At 39.9% G+C, this 12,514-nt stretch overlaps 1 protein-coding gene across 4 annotated transcripts in view; it reads left to right on the top strand.

Moving 5' to 3' along the window:
- Positions 1 to 12,514, top strand: part of RALGAPA2 (Ral GTPase activating protein catalytic subunit alpha 2) — a 393,192-nt gene that overhangs the window by 116,255 nt on the left and 264,423 nt on the right. For all 4 annotated transcript variants that reach the window (XR_008529157.1, XR_008529156.1, XM_054574136.1 and 1 more), the window contains exons 8-9: positions 8,082 to 8,220; positions 9,906 to 10,105. Coding sequence is in view for 2 of the 4 variants with exons in the window: in XM_054574136.1 (XP_054430111.1) it covers positions 8,082 to 8,220; positions 9,906 to 10,105 (339 nt within the window). In the remaining 2 variants the exon portion in view is untranslated. The remainder of the gene's footprint in view (positions 1 to 8,081; positions 8,221 to 9,905; positions 10,106 to 12,514) is intronic.

Below are 12,514 nucleotides of genomic sequence, written 5' to 3'. Positions count from 1 at the left end.
GAGGTGATTTTATGTGCTATTTCACTAAACATAGAGTCTGGCCAGGTTACTTCAGCAAATTCCAGGCATACACACTATTTTATGTAAGTGTACATTTAAAGGGAAAAATTCAGTTCTCCATCTATATATCTCCTTTACTTTAATATTATTACCACATTTGTATAGAACACTTCACATATGACACTTTGGTCATCAAATGTATGGGGTTTTTACCTCACACAAGCAATTCTCTGTGACACCAGCTGGGTGTCCTACAATTTAACTCAATTCTGACACTGTCTGCCTGGAGATAGCATCAGAGTCCACATGTTAAGGTCTCAGTCCTGTAAGACTGTTTACATCCTATTCAGACACCAATCACAAATATTAGGCCCCCAGATTACCCATAACTTCTGTCCAATTTAGCTACAAATCAGAGCTTCTTAAGACCCACTCTTTAGATTTGATTAATTTATTAGATGAGCTCACAGAACTCAGGGTAACATTTACTCATGTTTACCAGTTTAAAGAATGTGATAAAGGCTACAGATGAACGGCCAGGTGAAGGGATACATAGGGCAAGGTTTGGGAAAGGCTGAGTGCAAGGGCTTCTGTCCCTATGGAGTTGGGATGTGTCACTGTCTGATACATGAAATATTCACCCACCTGGAAGCTCCCTGAAACCCCTACTGTTTGGATTTTATGGAGGTTTATTTTCCCTATAGGCATGATCTATCATTAACCCAATTCCAGTCCCTCTCTTATTTCTGAAGAAATGGTGTGGTGAGGGGCTACAAATTCCAAGTTCTAATCATACCTTGGTCTTTCTGATGACCAGCCCCCATCCAGGAGCCATCCAGGAGCCCACCCAGAGTCACCTCAAAAGAACAGAAGATGCTCCCAGTGCTCCTCACTTAGGAAGTTACAAGGGTTTTAGGGCTCTTTACCAGGAACTGGGGGCAGAGGCTTATATATATACATTTTTTCCCATTATTTCATAGTCTAGTAAACTATTTTACCTCTTTACTCTTTCCCTACCCCTGATCTCTATGCTAGTAAGACAGGATGGAGGAAGAGGCAGGCCCAGAAACTGAATGAGTATAATACATCAGGAATGGGCAGAGCAGACAGGAAGATTTGAATGAAAGCATATTTAATTATCTCATCGTGCCATCAGCACAAGCCTGCTTTATGTCACATATTTCTTTCTCTTATATTTACTAACTGAATACAGAACTAAAATAATTAATTTATGATTTCAATAGGTGATTTGTCTCTTGTTCTGTATTTCTGAGCATTGATATGGTTTGAAAAAAGCTACTGAGTGCTTTTCTCTTAGCGAACGCTTCTCTCATCTCTTGAGTTCCTCATGGATATAGTCCAATTTCTGTCCATTTCACAACTAAGTTTGTTGACATAATAATCTCTGCCAAGTCCACTTCCTCCTCTAATGTTCCTTGACACCCCGTGTTACCTGCCTCTGCCCTGTCACTGCTAAGAAGTCCAAGAACATGATGAATTCTTATGGTCAAGTCCAGAGGGAGGACACTCTTAAGTTTGTGCCGTACTCAATTTTTCAGATGATTTGACAGTCTGTCCCTCCTTTATCAGATTCCTCCCATGGTATTTTCTTCTGGCTTTTCTTCTCCCTTTTACTTTTTTCCAGTTTTCATTGGAGGGCTGTGTTTCCCTCTGCTGTCCCTCAGTATTCAGTTTTTGGCTGCTTTTTCTGAATACTCTGTCCTCCTGGGTTATCTTGTCTGCTCTCCTCACCTGTTTCCTTTAGCCAGCACCAGAAACACACGGCTCCAAAATCCTGAGAGCCTAACTGGGGTATTCTATCATCTTCTGGAAGCTCTACATTTTAGTTCTGCTGGTCCATTCTACATACATCTTGAACTCTATCTGTTCAGAAGTGGCAGATCAGCATAGAGTATCTCAAACTTTGATGTGTTCGGATACTTTGGTTTTCATTCTAGATGTATCATTAATGAGCTGTGTTACCTCAGATAAGTCATGAATTCCCCGGGATCCCATTAGAACAAGTGTGCCATCAATATGGGGGAGGTTTTTAGGTGGACTGTGAGTCTCTAAATTGTGTGCAGAATTGTATGGGTTGTCCTCCTCTCATTCCCTCTTTTCTATCTACTAGGGTGAGTCCTCAGAATGGAATTTCTGCCTTGGCTCATCCCAGAGAACTGGCAGGTTACAGACTCTGACGTCCTCTGCCCTGGGGCAGCCAAAACCCCTTATTTCTTTACATCAGGTGCTGGGCTATTGCCATTTTATAAGTGGGCTGCATCATGAAGGAATTTGGGAAACTGCTCTAGGGCACTCTGTGTTATAACAAGTACTAAGACTTTTCTGACAGGTATATCTGGGGTAGTAGGCCTGGCTTATCCTATCCTGGGGATTGCTTTTGATAAGGAGACTGCATTTGTGAAAAATACATAGCTGTACCTTTTGATACTGATTTTGCATGTAGGTACATTGGATGAAATATTGGCAAGGGCTTTTCTCCATAATTGTGTTTATTATAAATGGCCTTTTCTGAGTTTTTTAGATTTAATGCAATCCCTATTAAAATACCTTGTCAAAAATTTATATGGAACCAAAAATGATTCCATATATCCTCAGCAGTCTTGAGAAAGAATAACAAAGTAGGAGGGATCACAATACCTGATATCAAACTGTACAATAAAGCCACTGTAATCAAAATAGTCTGGTACTGGCATAAGAACAGACACTTAGATCAATGGAACAGAATAGAGAGCACAGAAATAAACCGATGTCTCTATGGTCAATTAATATTTGACAAAGGGGACAGAAACATAAAATAGAGTAAAAATAGCCTCTTCAACAAATGGTACTGGGAGATCTGGAATGGTACATGGAAAAAAATGAAAGTAGACCACCAGCTTATACCATACATCACAGTAAACTCAAAATGGATAAAAGACCTAAACATAGCCGTGACACCATAAAAGCCCTAGAGGAAAGCGGAGGCAGTACAATTTCAGATATCCCATGCAGCAGTATTTTTGCTGCTACATCCTGTAGGGCAAGGGAAATAAAGGAAAGAAAAAACAAATGGAACTACATCAAATAAAAGAGCTTCTGCACAGCTAAAGAAGATATCGTCAAAATGAAAAGGGAACCAACCATATGGGAAAACATATTTGCCAACAATACTTCGGACAAGGATTTGATCTCTAAAATGTATAAAGAACTGATATGACGTAACACCAGGAGATAAACAATCCAATTTAAAAATGGTCAAAGGGAGACTTTTTGGCCAAGATAGAGGTATAGGTAGATACACTTTGCCTCCTTGCACCACCAAAAGGACAAAAAGAAATTTAAAAACAAAAAATGACCAGAACTGCCAGAAAATCAAACTGTATGGAAGTCCCACACCCAAGGAATTAAAGAAGAAACATTCATCCAGACTGGTAGGAGGGCAGGAGACAGGCAGCTGGGGCAGAGAGGACACGCAGCAAGGCAGACACGGAGGCTGGCAGACTGGGCAGTCCCATATTTGTGTGTGGATAAACCGTGAGGAACAGCTGAGGAGTGAGACAGACTACACAATCCAGGATTCCAGTGTGGGAAAAGAAAGCCTCAGAACCTCTGGTAAAAATCTGGGGGGGTTGAGGCAGAGGAGAAACTCCCAGCCTCACAGAAGAGTTCATTGGAGAGACCCACGGGGTTCTAGAACATACACAAACCCACCCACCCTGGAATCAGCACTAGAAGGGCCCAATTTGCTTGTGCGTAGGAGGGGAAGTGACTGAAAACCAGCAGAGAACCAAGCAAGCGGCATTGTTCCCTCTTAGACCCCTCTCCCACAGACAGGATCACAACTCAGTGACCTGGGTTGCCCGACCCTGGTGAATACCCAAGGCTCCAACCTTTCCAATGTAACAGGCACGCTGAGTCAAAGAAATATGGCCCAAATGAAACAACAGATCTAAACTCCAAAAAAAGAAGTAAGTGATGAACAGACAGCCAACCTATCAGATGCGCAGTTCAAAACACTGGTAATCTGGGTGCTCACTGAATTGATTGAGCATGGTCGCAAAATGGAGGACAAAGTGAAGGCTCCGCAAAGTGAAATAAAGAAAAATATACGGGGCACCAACAGTAAAGGGAAGGAAATTGGACTGAAATCAATGATTGGGAGCAGAAAAAAGAGATAAACATTCAACTAGAACAGAATGAATAAACAAGAATTCAGAAAAATGACTAGAGGCTTAGGAACCTCTTGGACTGTTGCACAGTGGCTAGATGGGGCGGACCACTGCAGGGAGCACCACTTGGGTCACAGCTCATCCCACAGCTCATCCCAGGCCTGGGCATCAACTGCCGCGGGAGTACTGAGTGTGTCGCAAGGAGTGTGGTGCTCCCAGATCTGAGGATTACCATCTGGGGCCAGCTGATATGGGAGCAGGGCTCTGAATCCCGCAGAGCCCGTCCCGGGGTTGTTATGGATGGGGGAATAAACACGTGTTGTTGCAAACACTTCTCTGTTTGCTGGAAGAGGGGACAGGGGCACTTCCCTTTAGTGGGGAGGCCCCGAGTCCCTTTGTTCAAAGGCTTTTGTTGAAAAGGTTATCAGTGAGGCTAGGTAACAGGAATGCACAGATTATCTCATTACATCCGTATCTTAATGTTCACAGAGAATAGGTGATGTTTTAAAGAAAACAGATGGCAGGAACACACCGATTTACATGGGTCTGAGAGGAGACTAGTGAACAAGAGAGACGGCTAAACATGAAAGCGTAGTAAACATAAGAGTGCCTAAGGGTATAAGGTTAGGGTTTGTGAATAATGTAAATTTCCTTCCCAGCATGAGCTGGCTGGAGCTTCTGAGGGAAGAACAGCACACTTTAAAGAATTTACTTTTAGGCCTGATTTCCCTGGGAACCGCCAGATCTGGTTTAGGACTGTCTCCAGTATTGTTTCGAGCCTGAGCCAGGCGGAGGGCGGGGGGGGGTGATGTGGGGGGGAGCCGCCAAGAGACAAGGAGACTTCTTTCAGATAGAATGAGGACTCTGGCCATGTCCAAGCCGAGCCGAGGGGTGTGGGCCTTTTTGCCCTTCTCTATGTCCCCCAATTTCTTGTCTGCTGCCAGTATTCGATCAGCATCTGTCTTTAGGTTGTATACCTCAGCTCGAGATAACTTACCCATCATGGATCACTGATCATCCATGCAAAGCAGAGGCAGGAGCTATGCCCCTGCCGGGGGAACAGGTTATGTCTCCTCAGGAGCCTGTTTCTCCAAGGTCTCCTGGATTATTTCCAGCTTTGGGGCCCTCCAGACTGTCAGCGGAGTTACAGTTTCTGAAACCAGAAAGGGCATTTCCCAACATGGGACAATTTTAAACATTCCAACATCTGAATCATATGGGTGCCGGAAAGAGAAGGGGAAGAGCAAGAAAATGAAAACTTACTTGAAAAAATAATGAAGGCCTTCCCCAGTCTGGCCAAGGAAATAGACTTCCAGGAGATCCAGGAGGCTGAGAGAGTCCCAGAGAAGTTGGACCCAAGGAAGCCCACACCAAGGCACATCAAAATTACATTACCCAAGATTAAAGGTAAGGAGAGAATCTTAAAAGCAGCAAGAGAAAAGGAGACAGTTACCTATAAAGGAGTTCCTGTAAGACCATCAACTGATTTCTCAAAAGAAACCTTGAAGGGAAGGAGGGGCTGGAAAGAAGTATTCAAAGTCATGAAAGACAAGGACCTACATCCAAGATTACTTTGTCCAGCAAAGCTCTCATTCAGAATGGAAAGGCAGATAAAGTGCTTCCCAGATAAGGTCAAGTTAAAGGAGTTCATCATCGCCAAGCCCTTATTATATGAAATGTTAAAGGAACTTACCTAAGAAAAAGAAGATCAAAAACTATGAGCAGTAAAATGACAGCAAACTTAAAATTATCAACAACTGAACCTAAAAAACAAAACAAACTAAGCAAACAACTAGAACAGGAACAGACTCATAGAAATGGAGATCAGAGGGGAAGGGGAGGGGGAAGAATGGGGGAAAGGTACAGGGAATAAGCAACATAAATATTAGGAATAAAATAGGCAGGGGGAGGTTAAGAAGAGTATAGGAAATGGAGAAGCCAAAGAACTTATATGCATGACCCATGGACATGAACTGGGGGCAGCGGGAGGGGGTTGTACAGGATGGAGGGGAATAAAGGGGAGGAAAAAAAAAAGGGACAACTGTAATAGCATAATCAGAGGACCCAGAGACATGTGAAAGGATGCTCATCATCACTAGTCATCAGAGAAATGCAAATTAAAACCACAGTGGGATACCACTTCATACCAATCATAATGACCATCATTAACAAATCCACAAACAACAAGTGCTGACGAGGTTGTGGAGAAAATGGAACCCTAGTACACTGTTGATAGATATGCAGACTGGTGCAGCCACTATGGAATTTCCTCAAAAAGCTAACAATGGAACTGCCTTTTGACCCAGCAATTCCACTGCTGGGATTATACCCTAAGAATCCTGAAACACCAATTCAAAAGAACCTATGCACCCACTATGTTCCTAGCAGTGTTATTTACAATAGCCAAGTGCTAGAAACAGCCTACGTGCCCATCAGTAAATGAGTGGATCAAAAAACTGGTACATTTACACAATGGAATACTACACAGCAGAAAGAAAGAGCAACTACCCTTCACGATAGCATGGATGGAACTGGAGAGCATTATGCTAAGTGTAACAAGCCAGGCAAATACCATATGATCTCACCCATAAGTGGAACCTAGGCAGCAAAGCAAGTGGACAAGGAAAATATGACCAGCAACATTGGAAGAAAAAACCTACAGGGATGGGAGGGAGAGAGGGATGGGGGTATCAGGGAGGGGAAGGGGTGGGGTCAGATCAAGGAACAGGCGTGAAGGACACATGGATGAAGCCATGGTGGGGAAGGATTAAGGCGGGGAGGTGGGGGTGGGTGGGGGCAAGGGAAAGTGGTGGCGGGTAAGTAGAGACAAATGTATTTGAAATATTTTTTAAAAAATAAAAAAATTTAAAATAATAATAAAAAATAAATAAAAAACTGGTACATTTACACAATGGAACCCTACTAAGCAGAAAGAAAAAAGGAACTCTTACTTTTTTCGGCAGCATGGATGGAACTGGAGAGCATTATGATAAGTGAAATTAGCCAGGTGGTGAAATACAAATAACATATGATCTTACCTATAGGTGGAACCTAATTAACAAAACAAACAAATGAGCAGAATAGAACTAGAGGCATAGAAACAGGAACAGATGAACAGGGAGGAGTGAGGGGGATAAAGGAGGAAAGAAGGGGAATGGTCTAGTTAAAAAACAAGTATAAATGACCCATGGACATGGACAACAGGGTGGGGATTGACTGTGGGAGTGGGGGGGGGTCATTGGCGGGGCAAGGGAGACAAATGGGAATTTTGGGAGAACTGTAATAGAACAACAATTAAAAAAGTTAAAAATAAATTGAAAATAAAAAGTACCTTGTGCCCTGACTGGCATGGCTCAATGGGTTAGGCATCATCATGCCAACCAAAAGATCACCAGTTCAATTACTGGTCAGGGTACATGCCTGGGTTGCAGGCCAGGTCCCTGGTTGGGGGTGTAGGAGAGGCAACCAGTTCTCTCACAAATCAATGTTTCTCTCCCTCTCTTTCTCCCTCTCTTCCCCTCTCTCTGAAAAATGTATAAATAAAATGTTTTTTTTAAAAAGTGTACCTTATTATATCGAACTAAATGTATTAAGGGCATAAGGAGTGTTAAATCATTACAAGGAACATGTGGAAAAATAGGGGCATAATGTAGAAGAGCAAGTTTAAAAGAAATCACATCACTGGGATTTTTTTTAATACTCAGTAAAAATGCTGTTTTTAACATAGTCACTGTTTTAAAATATTCATTTTTGTCACCATTTGAGTTTTAAGATATTTTTTATTATAGGATTATCAATATTATTTGTCAGGTTTTTAAATTACAATAGGAATTTTAATAATAACATTTTCAGTTTAGTATACATTAATTTGAAATATAAATAATGTATTTTTTTTCCACATATTACCCAAAGGCTGCAAGCTTGGAGTGGAAGAATAAGGAGAATCAAGATACTGGTTTTAAATTTCTTTTCACATTGTTTCGAAAGTATTATCTTCCTCATTTATTCCCGTCATTTACTAAGTTAACAAACATCTACAAACCTGTACTTGGTAAGTACTGGTTGAGTCATTTACAGAGGATTTCCTTGGGGAAGCTGTACAGTCTCTTTCAAAGTGACCTTTGATTATTTTCAAGTAAAATAGTAATTTTATTCTTATACTTAATGCTAACTCTATTGTAAGACATTTAAAATTTCCTAATAAATAACTTTAACTGTTTTAAGTGTTTGTACAAACTAAAATATATTTCAGCTTACAACAATAAAGGGGAGCTGTGGCCCCTGTGTTCAGAAATAATTTGAAATTAATTGTGATTTTTATGGTGTAATTACAATTAAAATCTTTTAATGTTAAAAAAAGCTTACATTTCCTTAAGTATTCTCTCAGTGGTGATGGCGTGTGGTGACCCCAGACCTTACTCAGTGGATAGACAGGCAACCCCAGACCGCACAACTGCCCATAGTATGCCATTTCTTTTTCACTGGATCTTTCATCCAGCAGGGACTACTTGCAGCTGCTTATGGAGGGGCAGATGTTTGGACAATTAGGAATCCTGGGGACTGTAAGCCCAGAGGGGAAGAAAACATAAGGGAATTTCTCATTTAGATTCTAAAGTTTTTCTTCTTTAAAAAATGAGGATTCACAGGCCAGAAGCATCCCTTAGAGTGATGAAGGTAAGGCAAATCTTTCTTTGCCTGTTATTTTAAAGCAGATGAAATTAGTTAAAATGAATAATTAAGAACACTTTTCGAGGGGAAAAAATCACCACTGACGTTAATCCATCTGGGAAATGTGGACAACTAATTCAGTTGTCTATGGGTATTTACTTGTACAAACACACGTACACACACTTAGGCAAGGGAAGAACAGATGAAGCTTGGTACATTTTGAAAGCTGTACTAACAACTGTAAGGGTACTGGGATGTTATATATTTTGGTAGCAATGTATGTGGGTGTTTTTTTCACATTTTGTTTCTGATTTTGTTAGTAGTCTATATCTACTGTAGAAAACATGTTTTCTGAGATTAAAAGTTATTTGTTTTTATGCCTTATGCAGTTACCTCATCATGTACAAAAATTAATAAGAGAAGTGGACTATAGCAGGTAGTTATCTCAAATCCAGTGTCACATTATTTTCTTATTGATTATGGAATTTAAAGACCTCTTATAAATTCTTTGGAAATGGTGCTGTTTGATACCTCAAAAATGAAACATGACTTTCTGAATTCTGTCAGCTATGAAATAGGTTATACTGATTCTGTTTCCCTGGATTCATCAAAAGTGAAAAGGATATAAAACTAAAGTTCGGTTGCTTTTTATTATGTTTGATGTTAAAATAACTAAAATGATGAAGAAATGTCTATGCATGGTTTTATATGTGTTCTAATCATAAAATAAGGTTTAATTAGTTATAATGTATGTGAAAAGATTTTCACTCGTATAATCTCATGTAATTTCTCAAATTTGTGTACATGGGTTATCAGATTAGTTTTCCCATAGTTGTATACCACAGCTGTAAGTAATAACAGCCATCCAAACTCCATTAGATCAGATTGCTAGGCAGAATTAGAAACAAACCTTCGAAAAGATGACATTTTAAATCATTTCAGGTTCTTTAATCTTAGTTGTTATTCATACAACCAATTATATGTCTACTTACTTAGAAACTGAAACATTTGTAGGGGTTACATAATGTCAAGATTCACCAAATAATCATGTGTTCTTTTTTTTTCCAGATATCCCCCATTTAAGACCAAAGCCAGTGTATATTGCTACAGCTCGAGACAATGAAAACATTTACAGTACAAAAATTCCATACATGGCAGCACGTGTTGTTTTTATTAAGTGGATTGTAACTTTCTTTTTGGAAAAAAAATATCTAACTACAGCACAAAATGCTAAAAATGGAGTTGATGTATTGCCTAAAATCATGCAGGTATGTCATTCATCATCTCTTTTTCTCTTCATGTGTTTGTAATATCACACATTGACACATACAAAGTATTTGATTATTAGAGTTATTGGTTCTTAGATGTTGTTGGTTATGAGACCCCAATTTCTTCGATGCACTCTAAGATGTCAAGGTTTCAGAAGAAGCTGTGAGTTATAAGCCCTTGTATTCTATCGGCATTGCCATCATGAGGCAATCTTGATGGTGAGGCATTCTGAGAAGATGGTTGTTGTGTGCACGCCGCTGGCTCCCTCTCATTTTTCCCTCTTTACTCTGGTACCAGTGACTTCTGAGCAATAGACCAGATCCTGTCTTGTTTTTTCTTTGTCCCCAGTATCTGGAAGGCCCTTAGGAATTGTGCAGATGGACTGTGGAGAAGATCTGTGATCTGCTAGGTGCTCTCTGGGAACTCAGGGGAAGAATAGATCAGCACCGTAGGATTTCGGCGTGATTTTTGAGCCATGTTGGGGTCCCTGGAAGAGAAGGCTGCCTCTCTTCGAGGTGTTAGTTGAAGACATCTTGTATGGGTCCTTCTGATTCTTGCTGGCCTTGGTCACATGCAAATGAAGACATCTTGTATGGGTCCTTCTGATTCTTGCTTGCTTGGTCACATGCAAATGAGGCTTGACCCGAAGACTGAGTTGCTTAGGGACTTAATGCTGGGTAGAGCAGGATCACTTGTGGAAGTCAGAGAGCAGCCACTTCACAAAAGAGTTATGGTTTTGTGAGGGGTTTTTTGTTGTTGTTCTTTCTAAGAACAAGGACAGGAAGTGTGGTGCATATAGTGCAGGTTTGACCAGCAGTATGACTTAGGCCTGACTTGGGAAAGTGTACACGCCTGAGGGGTAATTGGCACCTTGATGAAGGAACACCAGACTGAGGTCCAGAGCATGTAGCCCTATTGGACTGACTGAAGAACTGGAGAAACTCATTTTCAAAGAAGCCTGAGGGACACACAATATCAGTATGAACAATAAAAGACTTGCTGAATGTTTTAGAAAACCTTAAACTTTTTAATATAAAAACTTGGTAGGTAAAACCAAAGATGGTAATGATTACTGCTGAGAACAAAATTAGTTTTCTGAAGAAATATCCTATAACACTGTGCAAAATATTCAAAGAGACAGAAATTAGAAATAAATAAGGCTTAAGGGCAGATTCATACCTAACATGTAAATATTGTGAGGGCAGAAGAGAAAAGAATGAGAAGTAATAACTAGTATAAAGAAAAGTTTACTTGAGCTGAAAAGAAGTCATGCTTTAGACTAAGGGGTTTTCAAGTCCCAGGAAGAATTAGCTAAAAAGACACAAATCTAAATAGGCTTTTTTGAATTTTGGGGATTAAGAAAAAGCTATACAGCTTCTAGACAGAAACTAGAGGTTCCTTCAAAGGAATGAGACTGACATTAGCATTGAATGGGCAATGTAACCTAAAACTCTGAAGCTGAAAGAACTTGGCTTTGTCTGTTTCAGAATCTTCCTTGCTTCATATCACATGCATAAGCAAATATCAGATTGATTTATAAAAACAAAATGGTAAAAAATCTGGGGGAAAATCTAGGAGAATGTATAAATTTGGCAAGTGGTAGACCATCTTAGGTAGAGATAAGGCTCACAAGCCATGGAAGAAATGAGATTCAGCTTTATTTGAAAAAATGGAGAAAGATTTATGAGTCAAAAAGATAGCATAAAGAAGACAAACAGCCCAATTGAAAAATGGATAAAGGAGATAAAGGGAAATTCACTGAAGAGAAAATAAAACTGGGCCTGGATTTCACCAGCAGTCACGGAAACGTAGTTTGTTCTGAGCCATGATGAGAGACTTTTATTTACCAATCAGCTAGACAGAAATTTATATTAAATTACATAAAAGAAACTGTCACACTGATAAATTTTACATTGCATCTGTGTGGTTTTTCAGTCAATTCAAAACAGTCCACTTAAAGGATGTAAATTTTTCCTACCTGGTTTCTAAATTTTGAAAAACCATCACCTGTATCTTTTGAAAATAAGTTTCTCACTTGGATGATGAGAAGTAGCAAGAACAGCAAATTAACCACTGCTTCAAGGTTATAACTTTTACCCTTAGTTGACTCTTCACACTTGTGAGTCATTACCTTTATTATGTTTTTTAGTGTCATGAGGGTCTGAGCTCCTCAATAAATTAGGATAATTCTATCATTCTAACAGAAGAAGGACACCAGAACTCAAACTGAATTAAAATGTAAAAAGAATTTTTTTAATATAATTTTTAATTTTATTTATTTAAGATTTTATTTATTTGTTTTTTTAGAGAGAAGAGAGGGAGAGAAACATCAGTGTGTGGTTGCATCTCGTGCACCCCCTGCTGGGGACCTGGCTTGCAACCTAGGCATGTGCCCTGACTGGGAATCG

The sequence above is a fragment of the Pteronotus mesoamericanus genome, unplaced genomic scaffold, assembly GCF_021234165.1.
Source record: "Pteronotus mesoamericanus isolate MK-2021 breed Mesoamerican mustached bat unplaced genomic scaffold, CSHL_Meso_final contig_25, whole genome shotgun sequence".
Classification (NCBI taxonomy): Eukaryota; Metazoa; Chordata; class Mammalia; order Chiroptera; family Mormoopidae; genus Pteronotus; species Pteronotus mesoamericanus.
The sequence above is the reverse complement of the archived record's forward strand: the minus strand, read 5'-3'. Positions and strand labels throughout refer to the sequence as shown.